We start from the raw sequence: 21,076 nt of genomic DNA on the forward strand, positions 1-21,076 counted from the left end.
AGTGACAACTTCTCGGTCACTTCCTCTCCTTTTTTGGAAGTTCCTAGTCGCTGGCTCCCAGTCCTGCCCTAGATTCCAGCCCCTGTCCTTACACACTTAGGGGTTTCATAACTCATGTGCATGCCCTCTCCAGTGCCCTGACTTCCCCTTCATGAACCTCCTCAGCTGCCACATCCTTTCGCTACAGCTCAGTCACACGCAGGACTGGTCATACCTCTGATCTCATCATCACCCACAGGCATTCTCAACTGAAGCTCAGGGAAGAGACAGATGGGCTGGATATATTGATCTGGGAGTCATCTGCATGGGGATGATAATTAGACCCTTGGGAGCTGGTGGGATTACCAAGACAGTAGAAATATTAGCTATTATGGAAGGGGGGGGACAAGGGAACGAGTATTTACTAAATTCATATCATGTGTCAGACACTGTGCTAAGCACTTTACAAATATCATTTCATTTGATGAGGTTAGTGATGTTATTATTCCTGTTTTAGCCATTGAGGAAACTGAGGAAGATAGAGATTAAGTGACTTGCCCAGAGTCATAAAGCTAGGAAGTGTCCAACCCAGTGAGGTTGAATCTGAACTCAAGTCTTCCTGATTCGAAGCCTAGCACTCTTCTAAATCCATAGCATCACCTAGCTAGGGATTTGAGCTCTCTGTTTAATAAATGGTCTCCTGAATATTAAATTGAGATGGGGGTATCCTGTGTCCTTCCAGTTGTGTCTGAGGTGGGGCTGAGTGCTGGGATCCCCAAGACCAAGGCTGGATTCTGGATTCCTGAGTCTCCTATATCCATGTCAGAGATCTGGGCTCCTGTGTGATCAGGATTGGGAGATGCTTGGCTTTTCTGGCACAGGGGGCAGGGAGTGGGAGTTGGCATGGAATAGATTTAGTGAAATTGACTCTCATTCCATGCTGGCAAGTGTGTGCCAGGACAGAGGCATCTGGAACTGCACAGCTCATCATTGTGCCCCAGCAGTGGCATTCTGCCCTGGAGGGCGTGTGTATTCCCCGGGCTCTTGCCTCCTCACCTGTGACAGTCTTGGTGCTAATATCTCCTGTCCCACGGATGCTTCTGATGGCTGTATTTGCCCTCTGGGCACTGTGCTGCTGGTGAGTAGGGGAGAGGCCAGACAGAGAGGAGGTAGCCCCGGGGGTTGGCTCTGGTCTGCATCTGGGCCATCATCTATGATGTTTGCCCTTTGGCCCCCAGGGCAAGTTTGACTGACAGGTGCTCTTTGGTCCTCCTCTTTTCCTGCCTAGGATGAACACTGTGTGCCCCCTGAACTGTGCCCCTGCAGACACAGTGGACAGCTGTACCCACCCAACTCAACTATCCAGGAGGACTGTAACACTTGGTAAGGCCTGGTCTCTGTCCCTCCATGATCTAGTGACCTCAGCTCCCATTGCCTGGGTGCAAGGCAGTTCCAAGGTAATGCCAAGGACATGCTGGGGACTCTCTCTGGATCTCAGTCAGGTCAGGGAGTACTTTGACTAGTCTCCTTGTCTCTGACATGTTTCTGACCTGACATGTTCTGACAGAACTGATTTAGCACTAGTGTTCCTAAGCCAATATCATAACTTCCCGTGACTTTGACTCCATGCCCATAAGGCTAGGGACCCATGACCCTCTGACTTCATACTCTCCCATTGATCCCTTCTGCCTTTCCCCAATTCAGTGTGTGCCAGGGCCAACAGTGGCAGTGCACAGGTCACCAGTGCAGTGGACGGTGCCAGGCTTCGGGTGCCCCTCACTATGTGACATTTGATGGCCTGGCATTCACTTTCCCTGGGACCTGCGAGTATCTGCTGGTACGAGAGGTAGATGGGAGCTTTGCCATCTCTGCCCAGAACCTGCCCTGTGGGACCAGCGGCCTTACCTGCACCAAGGCCCTGACTGTTCGCCTGGGGAACACCATTGTGCATATGCTCAGAGGTGCCTGGGGTCAGGGAATGGGGGAGGGAGCAACTGGAAGGGCCAACACTTCCTGAGGAGAGGGGAATGGGAGCAGAGGGTGGATGGTATCAGAGAGCAGAGCAGTCTTTGCCAGATGGGGAGCTGACAATCTAGGCTCTTCTAACCTGGTCAGTGTTTGGGCCTCAACTGTCTCATCCATACCATAGGTAACAATATCCCCCCTGTTTGGGGCCCCAAAGATGATTTAGGACAGCCCCCACAACATCTTCCTGATGTCCCTAACTCTACAGGTCGGGCAGTGACAGTGAATGGAGTGAGTGTGCGCCCTCCCAAGATCTACACAGGACTCGGGCTGAGCCTGAGACAAGTTGGTCTCTCCTTGTTGCTCACTGCTCGCCTTGGCCTTTCCTTGCTCTGGGATGGAGGTCAGGCCCCACTTTGGACCCCTGACCATAACCTCCACTTGACCCTTAATTCTCAGTCTCTGAACTCCCATCCTCATTTAGGTTGGCCTCACCTCACTCTATAACAAATACATCACCTTCCCAGTTCAGGCTGATACTGAGGCCGAGGCTGGACCCCTGACCTCTGACTCCTATCTCTATCATTTTTCCCGCAGTTTTCTAGCCAGCTTGATTTCTGGGTGACAGCTAGAACCCTAAGCCTAGTTTTTTTTCCCTCTCAAGTAAATCTTGAGGAAGATTTGAGGAAGACTCCATCCTCCCTTTACAAAAGTCCTGTTGCCTGAAGTCAATCTCTTGCCTCTGGACCTCCTTTCCATGGGAAATCCAGAACTTTCTGTGGTCAAGTATCCCAACCTATTTCCATTAAAAAGCCCAACAATAATTCTTAGTGGTGCTTTGACCTTTTGGTTTCATTGATACCATGAAGATCACAACTGCCATGTCTTAGTAGATGTCTCACTGATTTGCTTAAGGCTCAGAGACTTGCCTGCAGTCACACAGGGGTCACCCTTGTCAGAAGTGAGACGACTTCTTGGTCAGTTCTTGACTTCAGGTCCCGTACTGGCAAAGCTTCCAGTGCCTGCCTGCCTCACCATTTCTCTCCTGCCCCTGATAAAGACTAGACTGCTCATTTTTAACCAGTCTCCCTGCTTGGCCTCTCCCCCCACCAGGCACACGGGTTATGGTACAGTTGGCACCCCAGTTCCAGGGCCGTGTGGCAGGGTTGTGTGGGGACTTTGATGGTGATGCCTCCAATGATCTTCGGAGCCGTCAAGGTGTCCTGGAGCCTACAGCTGAACTGGCTGCCCACTCTTGGCGTCTCAGCCTCCTCTGCCCTGAGCCAAATCTTGGAGACGTGCCCCATCCCTGCACTGTAAGGGGGAAATGTGTAGAATCCTATACTATCTATGGGATGAGAGGAAAAGAAGAGTCAGGAAGGCCTGAGGCTATGGGAGGGGGACATATCTAGGCATCATAGAAGGGGAAGTGAGTAGGAGGGGACACAGCTATGGCTTCTCTCTCCTTCCTTGTAGGTGAATGCCCACAGGGTTGTCTGGGCCCGGGCCCGCTGTGGGGTGCTGCTTCAGCCACTCTTTGCCCCTTGCCATGTGGAGGTCCCCCCACAGCAGCACTACGAGTGGTGTGTGTATGATGCTTGTGGGTAAGGAAGGGCTGAAATTTGGGGTGGGAAGGTCAGGTGAGGGTTGTCTCCGTATTTGGTGGGCTGGGGATCAGGTGCTGAGACCATCTCTCCGGCAGCTGTGACTCAGGAGGTGACTGTGAGTGTCTCTGTTCAGCTATTGCTACCTACGCAGAGGAGTGTGCCCGTCATGGGCACCACATGCATTGGCGCAGCCAGGACCTCTGCCGTGAGTGCCTTTTCCTCTTTCCTGCCTGTCATCTCTTACTCTGCTATCCTCCTGGGGTTGCTTCTTTCACCCAGGGCAGCCAGAACCACTCAGAATAACATTAGCATTGCTTAAGAATCCCTACTACTTACTTACTCCCAGCATTCCCAAGTTTCAGGGCCTGTTGTGCCCAGACTGCCCAGTGCCAATCTATCCTGAGGCCCATTACTTCTAGTTCATCTAGTGTTCATAGGTTCTCGTGACCCTGGGCTACTCTTACCTGGGTCTGCCTCTTATCTGTGCAGCTATACAGTGTGAGGGAGGTCAGGTCTATGAAGCCTGTGGCCCCATCTGCCCTGCCACCTGCCAAAACCCTGGTCCTGAGCCTGTGTGGCATTGCCAAGCTGTGGCCTGTGTGGAGGGATGCTTCTGTCCTGAGGGCACTTTGCTTCATGGTGCGTGGGCCATGGGGCATAGGGCAGAAGGGATGGGCACCTCTTGTGGGAAGGAGGAGGGAGAATAATCAGAGTGTGGGGTGGGGGACAGCTCTGATCCTGGATAGCCTTAGTGTCAGGAGTGGGAATGGGCAGTAACGACTCTGGGCAGCTGTTCACTAGATGCTTGATCTGGGTGGGGGCACACTGCTCCCTGAATCAGGCTAGCTAGGGGAGATCTGGAACCTTGAGCAGGTTCCTTCCCTACACCATTTCTACATACTGGTCCTTCCTCAGGTGGGGTCTGTTTGGAGCCAGCTGCCTGTCCCTGTGAGTGGAGAGGCAGCTTCTTCCCATTGGGAACCATGCTGCAGAGGGACTGTGGGAACTGGTGAGTGTATGGGGGAAGCAGGAGGAGATGGGGTGAAATGGAGGTAGGGTAGAAATTGAGTCTTTGTGCCCATATGGAATTTCTGTGCTTCTCTCCCACCACTGACCTCACTTACTTCCTTAGCACATGCCAAGCAGGAGAGTGGAACTGTGGGGAAGCAGGTTCCCAGTGTGGGGAGATGGTGCTGGAGTGTGCAGAGGGTGAAGTCCCATGCCAAGACAGTGGGTACTGTGTGCCCCAGGAATGGCTCTGTGACAACCAGGATGACTGTGGAGACGGCTCTGATGAGGAGGGTAGTTCTGTGTCTCTGTCTACATGCCTGCGTGTCTTCGTAAATGTCTCCAAATCTGTATGCTTGGTCATAGATACTCTTAGAGTACAGATTCCATCTGACCCCCATGCTCCTACTCCCAAGGGCTGTGAGTTTTGGAGACTTAGTCCTGAGCTTTGTGTATGTGTGTGCGTTTGGGGTGCGGAGAGGTGTTGTTGCATTAAGAGTAGAAAGGGCTAAGGTCTTTCTTGGATGAAGGCTGGGGAACCCCTGTCTCAGGGGCAGGGGGCCTGACTTTGAGATCTCAGTGGCCCTCTGTGTACAGGCTGTGCCCCTCTGGGCTGTGGAGAGGGGCAGTTCTCCTGTGGTGAAGGCCGTTGTCTACCTTTGTCACTGCACTGTAATGGAAGAGATGACTGTGGAAACGGGGCAGATGAGCACGGCTGCCCATGCCGCGTGGGGTTCCTGCCCTGTGCTGATGGGCAGTGCCTGCCCCTGGCCCAACTTTGTGATGGGCATCCTGACTGCCCAGATGGTGCTGATGAGGAGTCCTGCCTGGGTAAGTTCCATTTTTTCCAGTCTTTCAGCTCCATTCCACTGGGTACACCCTATTTGCTGCCCTAGGTACCAATCCATTTCCTAGGTCCTCTTTTTCCTATGGGCACCATCTCTTCCAGTGTTCCAAAATAGCATAAGACCCTACCTGTTTTACTTTTCCCATGATGCCTATCCAAAGGTTGGTACCTATTATATAAATATGTGATCTTCTTTGGCAGGGGCCCCCCATAGGTCATCCTTTGCTCCAGAGCTCACATATTCAGAGGGGTATGCATAGTATGAACTGAATGGACAGAATGGCCATAGTTCATTCCTTCTTTGGCCACAGGATGGATGAACTGTGGCCCTGGGGAGGTGCCCTGCTTGGATGGAACCTGTGTTGGCACTTCCCAGCTATGTGATGGGGTCTGGGACTGTGTAGATGGGGCAGATGAGGGACCCAGGCATTGCCCCTCTCCTCTTCTACCGACTCCCCCTGCTGACACCCCAACTGGACCCTCCATGGGTAACCTGGAGACCGGACCCGCTTCTCTGATCAGTGGCAGCAGTCCTGGTGAGGGGGTTTGGGGCAAGAGGGACTGTGGGGAGAGGCTGGGCACATTGGGGAGGAGAAAGGGGTAATAGGAGTTCAGTGATGATAATATTACCTTAATAGCATGATACATAACAATATAATCAAAGTTTCATTTCCGTTATAGTGCAACTTTTCTAGGATGTTATCCATTCACAATCTCCCTTGATTCTCCTGCTTCTCCTATAAGATAGGCAGGGGAGGTGGTAACATTTCTGTTGGATAGAAGAAATAAAGTTGTGACAAGAATGCTGGAGTGGAAATCAGAAGCAGATTAGAGCCATGTGACCTTGGGCAAGTCACTTCCCACCTCTGGACCTCCGCTTCTTCATTTGCTAAATGAGAGGGTTGAATTAGACTTTTGGCCTTTTTTTGTGTTATGGACCCCTTTGACAAACTGGTGAAACCTCTTGCCCCTATCAGAGCAATGCTTTTAAACTCATAAATTTTATCAAATACACATAAATGCATAAAATGAAATACATGGGATTACAAAGCAAACCAATGCTATTGAAAGAGTTATCGGTATGTAATATATGATTATATATTACACAGTACACATATATAATATTTGTGTATACAGATAGATATGTTAATGAAATCTAGGTTTAGAACTCTTAGATTAAATCATCTCTAAACCCCTTTCAGTTCCATTACTCTATGATTCTATTAATTAGTGGAAGACATAGGACTAGACCCACATCTTCAGGCTCTCAAATTGAGTTCTCTTTCCACTAGATTTTGCTGCTTCTGAAGAGAGAGCCTGTGCCCCAAGGAGATGGCAGTTCTGTGATCCCAACCTCCCCCCTCCTCTCACTACTGGGGCCCCCTAGGCCTCCCAGGCTGACTCAGTCAATCAGTACTTTTTCATTGAGGGCTTCATGGTATAGCTGGCCCCATGTTAGAGACATGTTAGAGGGTTACAAGAAAATCTAAGGGATACAGAGCCTCCTTCCTTGGGTTCTAAGCCACAGCTGTGCCTAGGAATTAAAATGAATAGTACAGTGAGCAAGGGCCATGGGTTTCATCCCTTTGGGCTGGAGTGAAGAGGGAAGGCTTTGGGAAGGTGGGGTTTGAAACAAACTTTGAAAGTAGAGCTGGAGGGTAGGTGGGAGTGGTGTGTCAGTGATGCTGGGGCACAACAATACTGCTCTGGCAGGAGACAAAGGGATCTGAAGGGTCATGCTGGGAGGCAATGTTGGGGAGTTCTCAGTCTGACTATGGGGATTTTGGAGTTTGGCACAGGGAGCAAGCCTGTGAAGACTGTTGAGTGACAGGATCAGCCTTTTAGGGACATTCATATGGTCGTAGACCATGGACCTAGATCTAGAAAGGAGTTTAGAGGGCATCTGGTTAAGCCCCATGATCTTACAGGTGAAGAAACAGAGGCCCAGACAAGTTAAGTAGTTTGCCCAAGGTGACAAAGCTAGGCTTCAAAACTAGCTTCTCCAGCTCCAAAGCCAGCATTCTTTCCACGCTCCCTACTGATTCATCTGGTTATGGGGGAGCCGAAGGGATTGGAGGAGAAAATATAAGCAGTGAGATTTGTGAGGAGACCATTTCAATGGTCCTGGTATGAGGGAATGAGAAAGATTTAGGATATAGCAGTGGAATGGGAAGAAGGGAAGACATGGAAGCAAAACCACAGAATGTCAGAACTGGTAGGGACTTTATAGGTTATTAGTCCAATAATCTTAATTTTATTTTCTCTATGAAGTAACTGGAACCCTTAGGGGGTGTGTGAATTGCCCGTGGTCACGTAGCAAGCATCAGAGCCAGAAATGGAACATAGGCATCTTGGTTTGCGGTCTAGTAGTCTCCCCACCACAAAATATGAAGATATGGTTCCTAACCTCAAGGAGCTTACAGTCTAGTTAGATGGGGGTAAAACTCATGGAAATGAACTGGGGGAAATTATATGTTGTTTTCTGCCCATAGAACCACCCTGTGGTCACTATGAGTTTAGCTGTGGCAATGGTGAGTGTATACCTCGGGGTTGGCGCTGTGACCATGAGGAGGACTGCAAGGATGGCACCGATGAGCTGGACTGTGGGCAGCCCTGCCCCCCACATCACATGCTCTGCCCCCTCAGCCTCCACTGTATACCCTACCTGCAGCTCTGTGATGGGACTTCCCAGTGCCCAGATGGCTCCGATGAGAGCTTGGAGGCCTGTGGTGAGTAGCTTACCTTTCTAAGCCTCAGAGAGTTGTAACCATGTGCCTAGGAGTTACCAGTGTTTGTTCTCCTAGTTCTCTCAGAAATTAAGATGCCTCCTCACCTACCGTCTTCCACAGGGGTGCCCTCTGTCCTGGCACCATCCAACCTCATTACCACAGGTCTCTTTAGCTTTCCTGTTATTGAGAGGTGGGGTACAGAGAGGGGTCTTCTGGATCTCAACCTTAGATCTACCGCTTCAGTCCAATGCTTCAGTCTTCTCTGTTCCTTGGACATGGTTCTCTTCTACCCTGAGGGTGGTTGAATATTATGGAAACTGGCTCTGTGCCCATAGGCTCCACCCGGCTGCCACCGTGTCCCGGGCTTTTCCCTTGTGGCTCAGCTCGGCAGCTATGCTTGAGATTGACTCAGCTCTGTGATGGAATCCCTGACTGCCCAGAGGGTGAAGATGAACAGAATTGTGGTATGGATTCCTCCAGCCTTGATCCCTCCTCCCCACAGTAGTGAGGGCCTAGAAGGGGGGGGGCAGAATTTAGGGGCAGGGGGCTTGAGTGCTCATGGGCAGGGGGATGGCTTCTGTGCCTGTGGACATTATTATTGACAAGAGGAATATGGTATCCTCCTTGACACTTCATCCTATCTCTTCCCTTCCTTTCCCCCTTCCCCTTCTCTTTCTACTTCCCCTTCCCCTTCCCCTTCTCCTTCCCCCTACCCCTTACCCCTTCCCCTTCCCACTTCTCCTTCCCTCCTCCCCCTTACCCCTTCCCCTTCTCCTTCCCCTGGCCTTTCCCCTACTTCCCCTTCACCTTTCCCTTTCCCCTTCCCCTTCCCCTTCCCCTTCCCCTTCCCCTTCCCCTTTCCCTTTCCATTCCCAGAGAGTCTGCCATTCCCCACGACTCATAACAAGACTGGAGCTCCTTGCCCTGAATATTCCTGCCCAGATGGCCATTGTATCAGCTTTCAGCAGGTGAGAGTCAGGGGCATAGGGGGTCACCTGTCATTACTGCCCGATCTCTGACCTGCACACTGACCTTTTACCTTTTGTCCATCTCATCCTCATCCCCCCCCCACCCCAGGTGTGTGATGGACAGCCTGACTGTGAGGTGAGGGATGGGCTGAGGCCCTCCTCTGAGGAGCAGGGCTGTGCCACATGGGGATCCTGGGCCCCATGGGGCCTCTGCAGCCAGACTTGTGGGACTGGGGTGCAGACTCGGAGTCGCCAGTGCTTCCCTCCTGGTCTCCCTGTGCTGCGGCGCTGTCTAGGCCTGGAACACCAAGCCCGCGCTTGCTTCACTGTTGCCTGCCCTGGTGAGTGTGGGCACTGGGCATGCACATCTGCTGCAAGCCTTCAGGAGTATGAGTGAGAGGGGCTCAACAGAATCCAAGGGATGGGGGAAATCTGGTGACGGGAGAGAAGGGAAGAGGTAGAGGGAAAGTTTCTGATCAGAACTCCCTCTCCTTTGTCTCTGTGTGCGGTGCCCTCCCTTCCTACACCCTCCCCTTCCTGCTCATTCCCCTCTTCGCCCTGGTCGCAATATCCTTACATCTCTTTCTTCTGTCACTCCTGCCCTTCCCATAACCCTCTCCCTTCCCACAGAGGATGGCGTATGGGGTGACTGGTCCCCCTGGTCTGAATGCCTGGAGCCATGTAGGGGGGTTGTGGCTAGACGTCGGGTCTGCCACCCACCCCAAAATGGTGGCCAGATCTGTGCCACATTGCCTGGGAGCCCCCACAGCACCCTGCAAACCAGTGAGTGTCCACCTAGGGGGAGGGTGGGATAATGAGTAGAATTAGGGTAGTGGGCTGCACTAGTAAATGTATAGAACTTTGAATTAGGAGACCTGGGCTCGAAATCTGGCTCTGATACTGATTAGTTCTTAACTTCAGTTTATTTAATTGAAAAAGGGGATAATAATACTTGTAATAGCTACCCTACTGATTCCTTATCAAGAAACTACTACAGAAATATGGGTTATTATTATTTTTAAATTTTATGGGACAGTTGGTTTGGGGGAAAGGGAGTGTGTTTTTTGGACTTTTTCTGTCCTCAACATATTTTGTTTCTCCTTCTGACCAGAGACATGTTCACAGGCTGGCTGTCCCAATGTCACCTCATGTCCAGGAGAGCTGGTACCCAAGCCCTGTGCCCCTTGCCCTCTGACCTGTGCTGACATCTCCAGTCAGGTCAAGTGCCTACCTGACCGACCCTGCAGTCCAGGTAGTGTGCTCACAGGCAGGGGACTTGGGGAATGGCATTCAGCACCAGCTCAGCCTACTCTCTAGCCTTTATTTACTGGTAGAGACTGGTACTTGTCTTCAGTCTCCTTCTGTGCCTACCTTCCCCTCAGGCTGTTGGTGCCCCGAAGGTCAGGTTTTAGACATTGATGGACAGTGTGTGCGACCCCGGCAGTGCCCTTGCCTGGTGGAAGGCACCCGCTATTGGCCAGGGCAGCGGGTCAAGATCAATTGCCGGCTCTGCACATGTCAAGATGGCCGACTACGTCGATGCCAGCTTAACCCTGACTGTGCTGGTGAGATGTGCCCAGAATTATTCCCCATATGCCATTCTTGACCCCTCACCTCCTGGCCCCTGACACCTTGGAAACCTGGTATCTCTTCCTCAAACTATCTTCTATTACACTGGATCCTTTGCCTGGGATTTCCTCCTAGGACCCTCTACCTTAGGACCTAGGCCTTTCTCCCTGACCTTCCTCCTAATTGCTGGAGCCTTCCTCTCCTGACTCAACCTTTTCAAACTGATTCTGGGTCATCTATCCACACTCCTTGTGAACTGATCTTTAGTGAACTGTGGCTGGTCATCTTGGTCACCATGGGCTGAGTGTCTGGGCCCCTGTGGGAGCCAGAGCATCCAGTGGTCCTTCCGAAGTCCCAGCAACCCTACACAAATGGGTCGTGGTCACCAGTGCCGAGGCATCTACCGAAAGGCCCGAAGGTAACTCCTACCTGTCTAGGGATATCACAGTCCTAAAAACGCTGTACCTCAGCTAACCACACATTTTTAAACCCCCAAATTTAAGGAAGCCCCATACTAATATCTTAAAATGTTGGAACTTGTTTTGCTCCAAAACACAGGGATATCAAGGTACAGGTTTTACAGTATCCACAATTAAAGGAACTGCCAAATACCAGGACCCAAAAATCTACTGGGGTCCCATTTTCCTGTCCCCTCCCCCAAAAGGATTATTGGTCTACTGAGATTTCTGCCCAGGGTATTTGTTAGCCCATGGACAAATCCCAATAAAGCTAGGGTCGAAGGCCATTCTGTTCATCTAAGGCCTCTTCCATATCTGGTGTATATTTTTCTATCTGCCTTGATGCTGTTTTATGATCCATTAGGAGAAAACCAGGAAGATAAAGAGAGGATCCTCTAGGCAGAATGGGGTGAGGGTGGGATGGATTGAAAGATGGCGAAACATGGAGGATCTTGAGTTATAGGATTCTTTGACACCATGTTCATTTGCATGTTTTGTGTTTATTTAGATTTGCATGTTGTTCTTTTGGGGTGTGTGTGTGTGTGTGTGTGTGTGTGGCTGAGGCACCTAGGAACTTGGATCCAGTGTGATTTGTTTTTTGGTTCTTGAAACTGGCCTGGAGTCCATAGGGTAGAGAAGCTTACTTGGCTGTGTGGACCCTCATGAATGCCCCGGCTTTTCCTTTCCTTCCACCACCAGGTGTCAGACAGAGCCCTGTGAGGAATGTGAGCACCAGGGGAGCACACACAGAATTGGGGAGCGCTGGCGTTGGGACAAATGCCAGGTGTGCCAATGTCTGCTCAACCAGACAGTGCAGTGTTCTCCCTACTGCTCTCTGGGAGCCTGCCCACAGGTAAGGGAGGGAGGGACTGGTGTTATCTGGGAAGGAGGGAGCAGATGCTTAGGTGGATGTAGGAGCCAGGATGGCAAAAATATAGGGTGAGAGTAGGGGGAAAAGAGGGATGGAGGCAGGGGGTGTTGGTGATGGATGGAGTGTATGGAGATGGATGGAGATGAAAGGTATGGAGAAGGAGAAGGGCGATTCTTTATCTATAAAATGGGGGGCTTAGAATAGATGCCCTGTGAGGTCCCTTCCAACTCAACATCTGAGATCCTGTGAGCCTGATGAGGGTTTCCCCATTCTCTATCTAACTCTCGTTTGTCTGCAGGGTTGGATGCTGGTAGAGGGAAAGGGAGAATCATGTTGCCACTGTATTCCTATTGGTGAGTTGGACTGAGGGTATGGGGTTACAGGGGAGAATTTTGATGATGGGGACAATGTGAAGGGTTGGGAAAGGTCTTTGAGTGAAGACAGCCCCTCACTCCTACTCAGTCCCTAGAGAAGCATTATGGTGTAGAGGAAGACTGGCTTGGGAGTCTGGAGACCTGAGTTCTATGGAGGAATCCTGGGCAAGGAAAGAAATAGCAATGTGTAGCAACTTGGCTGAATCCTAGAACCACTCCCAGATTTCCCTGGCTTCCGGGTTCCCATCATCACCACTCTGATTTTGATTAGAAGAGGATGGAGATCAGAGATTTCCACTCTTCTTCTGCCATGACTTTCTTTTTTTGCTGAAGGGAATACCACCAGAACCCTCTTTCCATCTTTGCTTGGGACTTCACACACACAAACCACTGAAAGTTTATTTAAAAAAAAAATTGCTATGACCAGCTAAAGAGGAAAGACATATAAGATAGACCATGCCATAACATGTACAAATCTGAATTTCCACTCCCCCAACCCTCATTCATTCATTCATTCATTCCTTTGGATCAGTCTTAGCCTGCCTTGCTGGATAAGGTGAGTGTGCAAATCCACAAAATGTTAGTGGTTTGGGGCTTGTCTCTGCTTTAGTAGAAATTTGTTCTTATTTTGGTCATAGCTTTTCAGATCAAAGCTTTTTCTTCTTAGAGCAAATTTATTAATTGATGAGACATTCAGTATTTCCATTAATTTATGAGGAAATGTCAGATATATTCCCCTGATTGCCTTAGAACCCAGACAAAAAATTAATAAGAAGATGAACTAATAACATGGTGCAGTTGTTAGCTGTTGCACACACAGCTCCAAGGAGAACCTGTAGGCTTCATGTGTGGGATTTTGTTACTAGTGCCTGCTGATTAGCTATATGACCTTGGACAAATCACTTATCTTCTTTCAGTCTCAGTTTCCTCATCTGTAAAACAGGAATAATAACTTCTCAGGGTTTGTTATGAGAATCTAGTAGTGGAAATGACAATGCTTTGAGAAATAGAAACCATATCCAGGGGCAATATTTCCTGAGTTTTGGATAGGGTATAGCATAATAGAAAAAACACTAGGTTTTATTAAAAGACCTACCTTAGAATCTGAAATACTCGGATGATCTTGAGTTTCTTCATCTCATTTTTTTTCACTTGTAAAATAAGGGGGTTGGGTTAGATGATCTATAGTCTTGTCCAGCTCTAGAGGTCTCTGTGAGACCTAAGGGCCTGGGGGACCGAGAGACCTGGAGATGTCCCCATTTTAGCTCTCAGGTTTGTCTTTCTCTGCTAGGAGAGAGCAAGACAGCTGCCCCTACGACTGCTCCATCGCTTCCTCCCAGTCTCCAACCAGAACCCAGTCTTTCTACCTACCCACTGCCTGAACCTGGAGGTGAAGACCAGCTGCTTTTGTGGGAGAGGCAGGAGGAGTCTGCAGGAGGATAGGAATGGCCTGGGATGGGGGCTAGCTTCAGGCAGCCTGGGATTAGTGTCTAGTTCTTCATGGGAGTGGTGGGTACTGAGGAGCCTGGAGTGAGCCTGCTGTGCTGGTTGGGATATTAATGGTGGGACTGCTCCCATAGCCCTTCTCTGGTTCTCTTGGATTATCACTGGGCCTCAGACTAGTGTCTTGGGTCACTTAGGGCTGTCCAGCATCCATCATGTCTTCCTGACTGTCCCCTCTACTCCCTCTCTCTAACCTGACCAAAGTCTTCCCCATCCTCTCAATGTTTCTGCCAGACATCCTTAGGCTCTACCTTTATACCAGCAATGTCTCTTCAGCTTCCTGGACTTTCCCTATCCAATATCTCTCCCTTCCCTAGACTCTTGCTACTCCCCACTGGGCTTGTCAAGTCTCCCTTCTAGCAGTCTAAGGGCATCATCTGAACATCCTGGACATCCTGCCTGGGCTGGTCGTCTAGGGTCCTTGGTGTTGGGGCTGGAGCCCCAAGGTTGGAGTCCCAAGGAAGAAACCTATGCTGAGCTACACATCCGGCCCCCTTTTCTTCAGATGGACTTGCTAAGGCCCCGAAACCTCACTGGTCAGTGGGTAGGGGTTGAATGACAAACGTGGGGAAGGGGCAGAACTTATGGGAAGGACAAGGACTGAGAGGGCAGAAGAGTAGGGGTGGGGAGGTCAGAAGTCCAGAAAGAGGGTCACAGGAGTTGGAGGGGATGGATGAGGGGCAGGGGAATAGACACAGAGATGGAGGAGGGAGGGAGGAGAGTGTGCTGGGGAACACTGGGGAATGGCCGGGGCCTCTGACAGCTCTGATTTCTCCATGGCCTCTACAGGCATCGTGGTCCAGGGCGCTGGCTCCTCTGATGCCTATGTCACCAGCTTTTCTCTCCAGTTCAGCATTGATGGGCATCACTGGCATGACTACCATGAGGTTCTGCCAGGCATTCTGCCTATGCCCAAGGTATCCTCTCATTCCTTACCCACCTGAGGCTTGCCTGACTAACTCTTTAATTGCCACCATTCAATTCATCAAGGTGACTGTCTCCCTTATGAGATGCAGCCCTGGGCTAAGCACTGAGGGAATGCCTCCTGTCCTAGAGAAGCTTACAATTTATCTGGGGACAGGGAGGGAAAGGCAGCAGAAAAGTGACATAGACAGCCTTTAAGTGCTAAAGGACTTCAGAAGAGAGACAGATTTCTGAGCACTGGGGTGGTCACGGAGGATTGAATTTGAGCCAGTCTTTGAAGGATGACAAGGAGCTTGCTAGACATTTATTAAGTACCTACAATATGCAAGTATTATGGTAGAGGTGATTGTTGCTGTTGTTGAGTTGCTTTTTGGTCATGTCTGACTTCTTCAAACCTCATTTGGGCTTTTTTTTGGTAGAGATACTGGAGTGGTTTGCCATTTCCTTCTTCAGCTCATGTGACAGATGAGGAAACTGAGGCAAACAGGGTTAAGTGATTTGCCCAGGGTCACACAGCTAGTGAGTATACGAGGCCAAATTTGAACTTAGAAAGATGAATCTTCCTGACCCCAGGCTGAGCTTTCTATCCACTTCATCACCTAGAATCTACAAAAACAAAAATAAAACAGTCAATGTCCTCAAGTAACTTAATTCTACTGGGAAGGTATGATGTACCTAGTTAAGTGCAAACAATGTAATTTGAGGAGTGAGAACATTAACTGTAGGGGAGGAGATCAGGGAGGGTTTCCCTTAGGAGGTTGCACTTGAGCTGTCCCTTGAAGGAAGTTAAGGGAAGGAGGTGAGGAAGGAGTGTATTATAGGAAATTGGGCATGTTTTGTGGAAATGTATGGTGGTGGGAAATGGAATGTTGAATTTGGGGAACAGCTGGCTTCCCAGTTTGGTTGGAACAAAGAGCAGGTGAAGGGTAGTAATAGGTAAAGGGTGCAAAGGTAGCTTGGATCAGAATTGTTGAGAGCATTATGTGTCAGTTGAAGAGTCTGTATTTGATTTTAGAGGCAATGGGGAGCCATTGAAAGTTTTCAGGGAGGAATAACAGTCATATCAATGCCTTAGGAATATTATTTGGAAAGCTGCCTGGAGAATGAAGAGTAGAGAGACTGGAAACAGGGAGAATTTTTTAGGAAACTATTAAGATAAAATAAACTATTACAATAAAATAAAATAAAACTAAACAGGATATTATTAAAATAGTCCAGAGAGAACTGACAAGGACTGAATGAGAATGGTGAATATGTGAATGAAGAGGAGATAGATTCAAGAAAGGATGTATAGATGGAATTGGCCAGATTTGGCAACCCATTGAATGGCTAGATAGAGTGAAGGAGAGACAGGCATCGTGGTTGGACTTGGACACTGGAGATGATGATGGTGACCCTCAAAAATACAAGGAAATTTGGAAGGGTTTTAGGTAGAAAGATGATGAACATTTCGGATGTGTTAGTTTGGGATGCCAATGAACTTCCAGGTAGAGACATCCAGCAGGCTGTTGGTGATAGAGAACTGGTTGGTTACTGTCCTTCGTTCTTGAAGAAGACCAAAACGACATCACTATGCTAAAGTTAAGTTTCAATGTGACCGACTGGCTGATCAGGCCAATATGAGCTCGGAATGCTCTACTACAGATTGGGCATGAATAATCTGTGTGAACATTTAGGGAACTAGAGTTCAAGATATACAAGGGGTGTGTGTGTGGTGTGTGTGTGTGTGTGTGTGTGTACATATGCACATGTATGTATGGGGCAGTTAGGTGGTTCAGTGGATAGAGCGCCAGGTCTGGAGTCAGGAAGACTTGAGTTCAAATCTGGCCATAGACATTTAATACCTGTGTGACTCTGGGCAAATCACTTAACCCTGTTTACCTCAGTTTCTTCATCTGTAAAAGTGAGCTGGAGAGGGAAATGGCAAATAACTTCAGTATCTTTGCCAAGAAAACCTTAAATAGGGTCATGAAGAGTTGGATAAGACAGAAGTACTGAACAATATGTTTATGTGAATATATAAATATACACATATGTATATATATAATAAGAGCTTGTTTTGGCATGCTAGATGGAGAGTGGACTTTTGAGCCAGGACGACAAAGGTGCAAGTCCTGCCTATAACACCTAGTGATTACATGACCCTTAATCTCTCAGTGCCCCAGGCAACTTTTTGAGACAGTAGATTGCAGAACAGGTGGTGACTTGCAGTGGTGGGAGTTTCCTCACCTTATACCAAAGAAGTCACAGGTTTAATCCCTCTCCAAAAGTATATATGCGTGCGTGTGTGTGTATGTGTGTGTGTATAAATTTTTCAGCCTTATTTCATGTATTTATATTCTAACCATAATCTCTTTTCTCAACTTCAGTCTCCTATTGTATGCTAGGCATCTCCATCTGGATTCATATTAACATAGAGAATATGTGTGTGTATAGTTATTGTGTCTAGTGTTATCTGTGTGGAGATGATAACTGAACCCCAGGAGATGCTGATATCAATAAGGGAGAGAAGAGAGAGGGTCCAGGATGAGGCCATAGGGGACATCCGGGGGTAGGGGTTGGGAGATGCAGGATGAACAAGGAAAGGAGACTAAGAAGAAACTGTCAGGAATGTAGGAAGAGATCAAGGAAGGAGAAGTGTCCTAGAAACCGAGGTAGGGGACAGCTAGATGGCACAGTAGATTGAGGACCAGCCCTGGAGTCAGGAGGACCTGAGTTCAAGTGTGACCTTCAGAAACTACCTGTGTGACCCTGTGCAAGTCACTTAACCCCAATAGTCCCCCCCACAAAATCAAAGAAACCAAGGGAGTATAGAGGATCCAGGAAGAGACTGATCGGCAGAATCAAAAATTGTAGACAAGTCAAGGGGGATGAGAACCAGGAAAAGGTCATTGGGTTTAGCGGCTGATTGCTGATACAGAGAGGAAAGATGGAATGTCACGTAGGAGGAGTAGCAAGTAAGCCATCCGGCTGCAATGCAGAGAGGGAAAAGGGGAGGGACAGGTGATGAGCCTGTCAGAGCAGGCTGGGCCTGGGTAAAGAGTCCTTAATGCCAAACAAAGGAGGTGGGATTTCATAGCAGAAGCAATAGGGGGCTAGTGGAGCTTCTCTAAATCAGGGAGTGACATGGTCAGACCTATGTCTTAGTTAGGAATAGCACTTTGGCAGCTGTGTGCAGGATCAGTTGGAGAGAGAGAGAGAGAGAGAGAGAGAGAGAGAGAGAGAGAGAGAGAGAGGAAAGGGAGAGAGACAGAGACAGAGAGAGAGAGAGAGGAAAGGGAGAGAGACAGAGACAGAGAGAGTGAGAGACAGACAGACAGAGACAGAGAGAAGAAGCAAGGAGATGGAGACTATTGCAGTAGTTCAAATGAGAGGTGATGAAGGTGTGAAGAAGGGGACAGATGTGAGAGGGATGTTGAGGAGATGGAATCAATAAAACTTGGCACTTAATTGCATGGGGCAGGGGATAACTCTGAGATTGAGAAGGTTGGTAGCTGGAAGGATGGTGGTACCCTCCACAGAAATAGGGAAGTTGGGAAGAAAGGTAGGTTGTTTTTGGGAAAAGATAATGAATTTTGTTTTGAACATGCTGAGTTTGAGATGCCTATGGGACATCCAGTTGGCAATGACTAGTAGACAGTTGGTGATGAGATCAGGTCAGAGACTAGGCCTAGATATCTAATCTGGAAGTCATTTACATAGAGATGATAATTAGACCCATGGGAGTTACTGAGATCACCAAGAGAGTGAGAAGATGGTCTAGTACCATCTGGGGATATATTTGGGGAATATCTATAGTTAGGAGTTAGGACAAGGATAATGACCTATCAAGGGACTGTGTAAAGGAGCAAATAGACAGAGGAAAGTGTCCGGGAGGTGGTGAAATGTTGCAGAAAGGTTAGGAAGTATGAGGACAGACTGGGAGAGCAGCTTGAGGAGATCATAGGATCCTAGGAGAGTTTTTTTTTTAAGTTTGGGGGAGACCCAGGCATGTCTGTTGCTTGAAGAGAAGGATATGGAGAGACTGAAGATTAGAAGAGAGAGGGTGGGGGCGGCCAGGTAGCACAGAGAGTAAGAGCACCGGCTCCAGTGTTGAGAAGACCTGGAGATCGAATCCCGGGCTCAGACACTCAGCACCACACCCAGAAATAACTGGCCGTGTAACCTTGAGCAAGTTACTTAACCCCGATTGCTTAAAAATATTAAAAAAAAAAAAAGAAGAGAGAGGGTGACTATGAGGGCAGTGTCAGAGGAGATGTAGAGGGGTAGGATTAAGGATACGAGAGAAGGATAGAAGATTATCACTAGGAGATGTAGTGTTCAAGACCATGGAGTTGGGAAAGTAATAGGTGAGTCATGATCTAAAAACTATGATCCTCCAAGTGGGTGACTGAGCTCGAGTGAAAGCCTGTAATGGATTAGCTTAAGCTTAGCATAGTACCTAGTGAATAGTAACTGCTTAATAAATGTTTATTGATGATTGATGGGTGCTGAGGAAGTTGATGACTTGGGAGGCCAGGGTATGTGAGAGGACATTAACATCTTTATTAAAGTTTCTAAACATGAGGACAGGATTTGGGGTGATGAGGAAGAATGTGAGACAGGTGCTGAACTTAGAAAGAGAGGAAGAATGGCCAGTATATTATGGTATCAAGGACCTGGGTAAAGGCACACAGAGAGACAGATGGAATCTCACAGGGAGGAGAGGTTGCAGAGTGATGGTAACAGAGGAAGTGGTAGGGGGAACAAATAACAGGCTGACTTTTCCTCCTGGTCCAGTGTATCAAGGTAGGGGGCCATGGGAAAGGAGCTGGTAAGGGTGGCCTGGGGATGTAGTAGTTTCTAGAGAGGTAGGTTTCTGTTAATGCCAGAAGATAGAGTGTCCTGTGAAGAGGGCTAGGAAGAAAGGGAATCTGTTATTATAGAGCATTATAGATATTATATCATGTTATAGATATTATATCATCTGTGCTGGGTGAGAATGCCCACTCCCCGTTTCCTCACCCTACCAGCTGTTCCCAGGGAATTGGGATGACTCCACACCTGCAGTGAGGACATTTGGCCGGGTGGTGCAAGCACGGCATGTCCGAGTCCTGCCCCGTGACTTTCACCACAGCATCTTCCTGAGGGTGGAGCTGCTGGGCTGTAATCCAGGTATGGAGAAGTGTGTGTGAGTGTAGGTAGGGAGAGAATCTAGGTAGGAGCCATCATTGAGTAGAACCCCAGCAAGGCTCCCCTCTTTATATCTACCTTGCAGTGTCCATCCCAACGGTGCCACCATGTCCAGGAAATGAATTCCATTGTGCCAATGGTGTGTGTATCCCACCGGAGGCCATGTGCAATGGTGTAGAAGATTGTGGAGATGGCTCTGACGAAAAGGACTGTGCTACCCTTCTTTCAAGCACTGCCAGGTAATCCGGGCACTGTGATCCCTCTGAAACACAGGAATTTCCAGGGATGGACTAGGTGCTGCCATTCTGCTCATGGGCATTGTTAGGTTTTGCCTATGAACAAAGGCCCTGCTTTTCTCTGCACTCTGGGTCATACATGTAGAGCTAGACTGATCTTTAGAAATCATCTAGGCCAATCCTCCTTGTTCTAGATGAGGATCCTACCACAGCCCCCAGTGCTTCTGCTTGGCTCTGCTCAGCTCTTGGGAACAGCGGCCTCTCTGTAGCATGTCCCTCCTCTCTCCTCATCTCCCACGGATGGAGGCCCACCATATTACCTGGGTCCCAATTCATAGGAAAAAGAGCCAAGGGTTCAAGGATGGAGTCTGAGGCCTGGAGGGACTGACTTGAGGTTCCTTGATTTTTTTCAGGCCTAGGGACCATACCACATCAGTCTTTCCTGCCCACTTCATGCAGCCAACTCCCTGGACCAAGGAGGTGAGAAGCTAAAAGCCTAGAGGCATGAAGGATGAAGGCATCATGAGAGAGAGGAAACTTCCCATGCACACACTCCCCTCCTCCAGGTCCTTTCCATGATCAGCCCTTCCTGATCACCTCTTTGCTCTGTCTCTGCTCTATACTGAGGCAGCTGTTGGTGCAGTGAATAGAGCACTGGACCCAGAGTCAAGAAGACCCAAGTTAAGATCCAGTCTCAGACACTTACTAGCTGTGTAACCCTGGGCAAGTCACTTCACATCTGTCTTTCTTAGCTTCTTCAACTGTAGAAATGATAATAATGAGAATGATAATAATAAATGAGAATGATAATAATAGCACATTCTTCCCTGGTGTGAGGATCAAATAATAATATTTGTAAAGCATGG

At 48.8% G+C, this 21,076-nt stretch overlaps 1 protein-coding gene across 1 annotated transcript in view; it reads left to right on the top strand.

Moving 5' to 3' along the window:
- The window catches only part of LOC138157580 (SCO-spondin-like), a 98,229-nt gene that overhangs the window by 18,681 nt on the left and 58,472 nt on the right, over positions 1 to 21,076 (top strand). The window contains exons 19-46 of the mRNA XM_069083210.1: positions 928 to 1,117; positions 1,268 to 1,362; positions 1,684 to 1,940; positions 2,213 to 2,347; positions 3,058 to 3,260; positions 3,421 to 3,548; positions 3,647 to 3,756; positions 4,041 to 4,190; positions 4,467 to 4,560; positions 4,684 to 4,853; positions 5,157 to 5,390; positions 5,718 to 5,942; positions 7,899 to 8,135; positions 8,471 to 8,599; positions 9,012 to 9,103; positions 9,213 to 9,444; positions 9,734 to 9,886; positions 10,215 to 10,355; positions 10,486 to 10,668; positions 10,940 to 11,090; positions 11,830 to 11,983; positions 12,300 to 12,354; positions 13,667 to 13,765; positions 14,196 to 14,414; positions 14,668 to 14,795; positions 19,815 to 19,956; positions 20,060 to 20,213; positions 20,624 to 20,690. Coding sequence (XP_068939311.1) covers positions 928 to 1,117; positions 1,268 to 1,362; positions 1,684 to 1,940; positions 2,213 to 2,347; positions 3,058 to 3,260; positions 3,421 to 3,548; positions 3,647 to 3,756; positions 4,041 to 4,190; positions 4,467 to 4,560; positions 4,684 to 4,853; positions 5,157 to 5,390; positions 5,718 to 5,942; positions 7,899 to 8,135; positions 8,471 to 8,599; positions 9,012 to 9,103; positions 9,213 to 9,444; positions 9,734 to 9,886; positions 10,215 to 10,355; positions 10,486 to 10,668; positions 10,940 to 11,090; positions 11,830 to 11,983; positions 12,300 to 12,354; positions 13,667 to 13,765; positions 14,196 to 14,414; positions 14,668 to 14,795; positions 19,815 to 19,956; positions 20,060 to 20,213; positions 20,624 to 20,690 — 4,327 coding nt within the window. The remainder of the gene's footprint in view (positions 1 to 927; positions 1,118 to 1,267; positions 1,363 to 1,683; positions 1,941 to 2,212; positions 2,348 to 3,057; positions 3,261 to 3,420; positions 3,549 to 3,646; positions 3,757 to 4,040; positions 4,191 to 4,466; positions 4,561 to 4,683; positions 4,854 to 5,156; positions 5,391 to 5,717; positions 5,943 to 7,898; positions 8,136 to 8,470; positions 8,600 to 9,011; positions 9,104 to 9,212; positions 9,445 to 9,733; positions 9,887 to 10,214; positions 10,356 to 10,485; positions 10,669 to 10,939; positions 11,091 to 11,829; positions 11,984 to 12,299; positions 12,355 to 13,666; positions 13,766 to 14,195; positions 14,415 to 14,667; positions 14,796 to 19,814; positions 19,957 to 20,059; positions 20,214 to 20,623; positions 20,691 to 21,076) is intronic.

The sequence above is a fragment of the Petaurus breviceps genome, unplaced genomic scaffold, assembly GCF_028583685.1.
Source record: "Petaurus breviceps papuanus isolate PSGF00001 unplaced genomic scaffold, PetGlider_PUasm1.0 115, whole genome shotgun sequence".
Lineage (NCBI taxonomy): Eukaryota > Metazoa > Chordata > Mammalia > Diprotodontia > Petauridae > Petaurus > Petaurus breviceps.